At 58.3% G+C, this 7425-nt stretch overlaps 1 protein-coding gene across 1 annotated transcript; it reads right to left on the reverse strand.

The window, feature by feature from the left end:
* Nucleotides 1-1106: 1106 nt before the first annotated feature.
* ANKRD34C (ankyrin repeat domain 34C) lies at nt 1107-7158 on the reverse strand. Its single transcript, XM_049614384.1, has 2 exons — nt 6379-7158; nt 1107-6068 (listed from the first exon to the last, which is right to left on the reverse strand). Exon 2 carries the CDS (start codon nt 6024-6026, stop codon nt 4446-4448), a length of 1581 nt encoding a protein of 526 aa, XP_049470341.1. The 5' UTR covers nt 6027-6068; nt 6379-7158; the 3' UTR covers nt 1107-4445.
* Nucleotides 7159-7425: the final 267 nt, after the last annotated feature.

The raw sequence follows: 7425 nt of genomic DNA on the forward strand, positions 1-7425 counted from the left end.
TCCTTTACTCTTCTAAATCTAGTTAAGAGTGATCTGCTCCCCTCCCCGCCACTTAACAAAGACGGTAAGAGTGCCCATGTCGTCCCGGGGGAGCTCCCCGCGCCTGTCTCCTGTAGGTCTTCAACGGCTCACGGAGTTCTGGTCCCCGGGCTGTGTCATCCACAGGCTCACTGGCCACGTGGATACATGTGCTGTCTGAGCTGCAGGGTTCCTGCAGGGCCAGTGGCTCAGATGCCCCTGCCCAGCCTGACCCCCGCGCAGCCCCCGCGCAGCCCCCGCCCAGCCTCGCAGGACGCACCATGGACCACTCCCCTCTACCCTTTTGTTCTAGAAGGGGGCGAGCTCCGCTCAAGGGACCCCAAACTTCCAAGCCTTTTATCAATCCTGGGAATGCGCCCCCCCCCCCACTCCAGGTGGGCCACTGTGGCCTTATCCCCCATCACTTCTCCTCCCCCCGCAGGGTCCCTCGTAATCTCTCCTCGAAGGATTCAGAAACTTGTGGGCCTGCTTTTCCCGGAGACGGAAGTGGGGAAGGGACATCCTGAAGCCAGTCCTTTTTGTGTTTTTGTTGACACAATTTCTTTCAACCGTCTAGGGGAGGCCCCAGAGATAAGGTTGGGGCTGTCCGGAGAGTCAGGGAGTGTGGATGAAATTTGAATCACAGAACTCTGCACTTCAAGAGACAAGGGCTAGTCCATTGGATTCTTATGCTCTGCCCCGGAGCAGGGCCTCGTGTAACACTCGCCGACACTAGAAGCAGGGCCTGAGGAGGGCCAGCCCAGCGACTGCTGAGTCCCCACAGGTGGCGTGTGTCAGACAGCCCCAGGGGAGGCCCGAGCAGTGAGGCCAGAGGAAGGAAGTGAAGCCCACCCCTCCCAGGGGAAACGCCCCTCTCATCCTTTGCCCCTTTCTAACGGAGAGCCAAACTCCAACACTTCACTTACACTTTTGTGTAAGCAAAAATTAATTTTCAAAATGATGAGTGTGTAAAATATTGGGTGTCTGCCAAGGGAGACGTTATGGGGCAGTCACGTCAACCCTGTCATAAGGAAAAGGTAATATTTATCGCTGAGATTTCACTACAGAAAAACGGAGAATGCTACCGAAGGATTGCAGTGTATCTTTTATTGACGTGTTAGAAATGCCTAACAGTTACGATACATGGATTTTGAGACATCTTTGAGCGCGTCGTCGGCTTGAGGCTAGAGTAGAACGCCGTAGAGAACGAGCTCAAGCAACAGGGATACGTCCAAAGCACCAACACAGAGGCAGACGGTCAGACACAGCCTGCGTTTTGCAGGATACCGTTCACTGGATGAAATTCTAAGAGAATTGACAATGATTCAAACAAACAAGTAAAACAAAAACCGGCTTTGGAGTGTCTAGAAATTAAACCGAAGTCCCAGACTTTAAACGTTAGACTCGTGTCCCATATTTTGATAAACGTTCCGGAAGGTCTCAAGTGGATGGGCTGTGAAAACTACAGATGGCAGCGAAATTCTGTAGTGACACCAGGATCCCGAAAAGAAAAGCTAATCTCCGACCTACGAGGCATATTTGAATCTAAAATATGCTTTTAAGAAGCATCGTTGTGAGGTTTGTTAACCTGGACAAAATCGCCTACTTATGCACGAACCAGGATAAAGCGTTGTGGTGGGCACACTAGGTTGGAACGGCCTAATTCAGCTACTGCATCGTCAAACAGGGATGAGACAGGGACGATCCGGTGACTGTCTAGAGGAAGGCCAAGGAGAGGGTCACAAGTGACCGATGCAGGCAGGGAGTGCCGCGACAGCGCCTGCCACAGGCATTCGGGGACGGACAGGTCACTCCGGCTGAGTAGCTACCACGTTTCGCGTTTCACCTGAGCTAATCGCTATGGATGTGCCGCGCTCGCTACGAGGATGAATCAGGCTTTCCGGTCTTGGCCGAAGGTTCAGACAAATGCTCGTGTGCAGCGCTGCTCCCCCACAGTTAGATGCAGGGCTTTCACCAGCACGAACGACACTTGGAGAGCACTGGCCACACGTGCGTGTGCACACACGTGTGTGCGCGTGTGTGCGTGCGTGATGTGCTGACAACAGTGGTTGTCTGTACGGTTCGCTCTGTAATGCTTCGGAGGGTTGTTTCTCTGCCGCTCATCGTGTGCCTTTGGTAGGAACCATTCGAGACTAAAGGGCCCTGGAAAGAACGTGGATTGTCCACACTAAACCAAGTCCGCGAGCCCTCGGTTTGCACGAGTTTACGAGCTTTTCTTCCCTCCCTGAAAGGAACACAGGGCCACCGGCACTTCCGTTTGTGTTTGCCGGGAATCCTGAGAGCCCGACCACAGTCGTCCTACAGAAGCACAGTTCAAACGGCTTCAAGTGAGGGGCAGGGCCGAGCCAGTCAGACCGCGTGCGGCTTCGTGGGTCTTGACTTGTTCTGGCACCGCCTTCTCCTGGAGCGGAGGTGATCAGCCGAGGTGATGGCGCCCCCCAGCGGTCTGACCTTGTCTGGAGACGTTTTTGGTTGTCGCAATTTGGGGGAGGATGCTGCTGGCATCTAGCGGGTGGACCAGGACAGCCCCCACGGCACAGAACGACCCAGCCTAAAGTGTCAGTGGTGCCCAGGTTGGGCACAGGCCCGCCCTGGAGGAAGCATCAAAAAATGAACATTTGGCTTATCTGTGAGCATCGTTCATCGTCAGCACTTTTGTTCGGGATGCCCCGGTAAGGGTCTAGCAAGTGTCGTCACAGAGACGCTATCGTATGAGAAGCGGATGTGGCAGAATTTACTGTACGAGTGTACTTGGGGCTCAGAATTACGGAACCACGGAGAAGCTCAAGGAGACACTTGAACTTTTCAGCTGGACTTTACTGCGTTCTGTGTAGGATATTATGTATAACTTGTAGATTCTGAAGCCTCAGAGGCCTGGAGATGTGCCGGAGACTGGGCGACCCCTCCTCACCCCGGGTGCGGCACAGGCACGTTCTGGCACCGGCCCCCACGCCCTTTCCAGGTGAAGCACTGCCAGCCCATTTTGCAGACAACCGAGTGGAGGCTTAGAAAAGCCGAAGTCCCCAAGCTGGGAAATGACGGAACAGAGTTGCAAACCCAGACCTCAGAGCCTCTACTCCTTCCTCCACGGGAGGCGACCCCCAGGGACCACATTCTTCCAACCACAGAGCACACAAATCTGAGCAGCAGGAGGGAAAAATGAACGGGAAAACGACCAGGCCCATCATCTGAAATGTGGCCCCGTCACACCAAGCGTGCTAAGTCTCTGCTTCCCTTCCTGGGTTTGCGCAACGGCTGGAAAGCGTCACCCGGGTTATCTCTACAAACCTCCCGCCGCGTAGACACTTCGGATAATTCGCAGAAACTGGATTTCTCTGGAGTTACCTGGACAAGAGCATGGGAGACGCCAGTCTGCACCCCCGGAAGTTTTCGGGCTACAACACCCGATCCAGTCCCCGCCACTCCCTCCAGCCTGAGAACCTCCCACTTGTGCTTTCCACGTGTGCGCGGCCCAGCGCTATGTATTGTTCTGGCTTTGGGGGGGGGGGGGGTGTCACCGACTTTTCGGAAGAACAGGCAAGAAACAGGTCTATTCTGGAAACTGTATCACATTTACCTCCAAATTAATTACCAGACCCTGGCTGTGTTTTCCCAAGATTTTGGCACGGCTCGTGTCAGGGCAGGCGGATGAGGCCAATTTCACGTCCGATGCACCGATGACAATGGCACATCGGAATTTGGGGGACATGTAGTTGTATCTGGGGACTCGTAGCACAGCCAGATGAGCACGTGAACACAGTGCGATACGGGGGTTGGGAAGACCGTGACCGTGCCGAGCAGGACACTGCCCCATGACCCGGTGACAGGCAGCCAGAGCCCCCGTGATGGGGGGGGCCTCCCCCACCTTCCCTGCCTTCTGGTGCTTCTGATGGGGGCTCTGTCCCCCCTTCTCCGCCTTGGGCTGACACATAACACGCAGCTTGCCAGATCTCACAGCTCAGGGGCCAGTTTCGAGCTTTTGCACACGTGACAAATTCTAAAGCCTCATTTCCTTTGTAGGCACTTTATAGATTTAGTACTAAGGGCATGCTTTCACTGCCGTCCTGGGATCTAAATTCTAGTTTGTCTGGTGGAAAGGAACTAATGTCAGGGGCCTAGATCACCGTACCAGCTGCGTTACTTTCAAACCCCAAAGGTTTTCTTCCTTTGGAGAAACTTATTCTCGGTAACCTCATCCCCAGAACCCAATTACCCTGAGCCCTTTTCAAGCAAACCCGTAACAACCCACGATCATTTCAGAAGGGAAGCGGGGCCCTGTTCCGTACCCTGTGAGGCGGACCGCACAGCAGCACGGGGGGACGGGCGGGAGGAAGAGGGCCCACGCGGCTGCGTTGGTCCGGATTATGGTGCCTGTCGTCGGGTACGTGGAGACCCTCTGGAAGTGTCTAGGCCGTGATCTCCTCAAAGCCAGACAGCTGTTTCACATGCTCGACCTGCATGGAGTGCCTCCGGAGTAGTTTCTTTTGACTCCTCGAGTCAGCTCTCTTCGGTGAGCTGGGAGCCACGGGCAGCATGGATTTCAGGCCGCCGGCAAGTGGAGAAGGAGGTTTGCCGCCGGGCCTGATATCTGGGATGGGTGGGTTCAGATTTACGTTTAAAGGGGGAAGGAAGCCGGGCCTGGTGTGCGAGATGCGGTCCAGCAGCAGAGTCCCAGAACCTCGCCTTTCCAGAAGAGGCGGTGGCCTGGGGCGCGCCGAGCTGGGGGAGGTGCTGGGCGCCACGTCCAGGGACTCGCGGGAGCCGTGGAAGAGAGCCACGTGGGAGCCGTTCAGCCTCTTCCTCTCGAGGGGCCCTTTGCCCGACTCCAGGGAGACGGGATTGAGCTGGTCAGCCCCTGGCTGCAGATCGAAATCGTACGGGTCGTTTTCCAGCCGCTTGCGGGACACTGATGGACTGACTCCAGCCTTCTCCTGCTCCACAGGGAGAGTCCCTCTTCTGGCCACACGAGGGTGGGACGCCTGGCCCTTGTCGTAGGCGGCCTTCCAGGATGCGGGTGCCGGCGAGGCTGGGATCTTCAGAATCTGCTCTGTGAATGTGGGGAACAGGGCGGGGTCTTTGCCGTCGATACTGCTGGCTCTGGAGAGCGGCCCCCTTTTGGGGAAGGACACGTCGCTAATGCTCTTGATGACCTCACTGTCTGTGCCCGCGCCGTGGGCGTCGTCCTGACGCACGTTAGCAGCCAGCACGGACGGCGCAATCAGGCCCCAGGGTTCGGACTGGAGCCTCTTCAGCTGGGGCAGGCGGGCTCTCTTGAGGTTCCCAACTTTCCTGGTGGGTGACCCAGGCTCGTTGAGAGCCTTGGCGGTGTGGCAACCACTCGGATGCCCCGTTTGGACGCTGAAGAAGTCGTCCTCCCGCTCGCTGGGCGGAGCGCCCAGGCCCGGAGCCTTCAGTTCGACGTCCGAGGGAGACGCGCACAGTGGAGGTGACTGTCTGTCTTCCACTTTGGGTGACGGAGGGACGTTAAGGTACTGTTTGGCGGTTTGGGCGCCCGCTGATGACTTATCTGTCGTGATGATAATCACCTCCTTCCCTTTGGCTTTGCAGGCGTCGAGGAGATGTCTCAGGGCATCTTTGTCATCCGCGTGTATCGCGTAAACCAGAGCCGAAGCCCCCGTGCGGTCCTCGAGGCTGGGGTCCGCGCCGTTCTCCAGGAGCAGGGAGACCACCTCTCCTCCGGCCCTCCTGATGCAGGCGTGGATGAGGGCCGTCTTGCCAGACTTGTCCTGGATATTGGGGTCCGCCCTGTTGTCCAGCAGGTACTTGACCATCTTGGACTTGCTGATGCTCTGCTGGTCCACGTGCTTGGTGATGCAGGCCACCATGAGAGCCGTCTCGCCTTTGTCATTGCTCTCGTTGATGTAAGCGCCCCCTTCCAGGAGGAGTCTGGTCAGCCTGAGCCTCCCCAGCCACACAGCCTTTAAGAGTGAGTTTCCGTCGGTTCTCAGTTCAGTGTCCTCCTCCATCGCGCTGGCCTCCGCGCCTCCGAGCCACCGCGGCGACCAGACCTAGCGAGGGAAGAAGAGAGAAGCATGGCGTGCGTTCTGGAGGCGCCCGGGTGCTGATGGTGCGGCTGTCACAGGGCTGGACGCAGTCCTGTCCCCGCCTGATCCCAGGTGAGGCCACCTCGGCCGCATCGTCCGGCTCGTCTGCGTCCGTGTCTTCATCTGTGATGTGGTGGGAGGGACGGGGACGGCCACCTGGTGAAGCCACGCTGGGGGTTACGGGAGAGCGGACAGAAAACATCCACACAGGACAGCAGCTGACATAAACCTGGCAAGCGATCACACACGCGGGGGCTGCCCGCCCCACACTCACCTCAAATGCCGCTTAGAAAACTCCGCTCCATGCCCACAGGCACCTGCGTCCCACGAGGGAAGGTGTGTGTCCCCCGGGGTCACTGCCGCAGCGCCGACATCGGGCAGCGATTCACACCCCATGGGTCACCTCGTAGATAGCGGATGCGCTGTCATCCCAGGCGGGCATCCGAAAGGCCGGGAGGGAATCCACCAGAAACACGGGTTACTATCGCGATCGGGGAGGAAGCAGAGAGAGAATCATCGCAAAGCAAACTCAACCTCGCGGCAGCCCTGATGTCACAACCCTCCCCTCCTCCCCCTAGTCTTCCAGAATAAGGCCAAAGCACGGCCTCCCCGTGGGCAGGTACGAGGCGGAGGGCGGACGGGACCGCACGTTGCTCGCAGGCGACACAGGGCACAAAGCTCAGGCTGCAGCTTCCTCCGCGGGGGTGAGTCTGCGGCCGCCGAAGGCTTTTCCGCTTTCGTCCTCCCCGCGGCCGCCGCCCGGTTCCCGCAGCCGGAGCCTCCAGGCCGGGTGTTGCCGGAGAGCCTTACCCGAATTCGGACAGGCGGGCCCCCTCCCTGGCCCAGGCGTCCGCCGGCACAGCCCCTCCACGCGGACTCCCGTCCCTCCTGCCGAGGAGGGGCCGCGGTTCCCGGGGTTTCTCGTCGCCCGGTGGGCACCACGGCTTCCCGATGCCACTGCCGCGAGCGGCGGCCAGCGGTTCACAACGTCCACCGGCCTGGAAGTCAGAGCCCGGCTTGGCCGAACGTGAGAGAGGGACTCACACCCCTCATTAGCGTTTCATACGTTCACAGACACTTGCCGTTTGTCTAGAAAGCCCAAACCGCACACTCCCGTACACGCACGCGCGTACGCGCGCCTCGACGTCGCTCTCTTCCGAAGCCACGACGGCGGACGGTCCAGCTCGTCTCTCTGCCTCCAACAGCCGTGTGTCGGTGTGATCTCGTTGCTGTTGTGGGTGTTCCCGCGAGATCTTCTGCAGCAACTTGACCACCGTGCGGTCGCGAGTCTCTGTCCCCCCGTGCTTCCGTCTTCAGCCTA

The sequence above is a fragment of the Panthera uncia genome, assembly GCF_023721935.1.
Source record: "Panthera uncia isolate 11264 chromosome B3 unlocalized genomic scaffold, Puncia_PCG_1.0 HiC_scaffold_2, whole genome shotgun sequence".
Taxonomy (NCBI): Eukaryota; Metazoa; Chordata; class Mammalia; order Carnivora; family Felidae; genus Panthera; species Panthera uncia.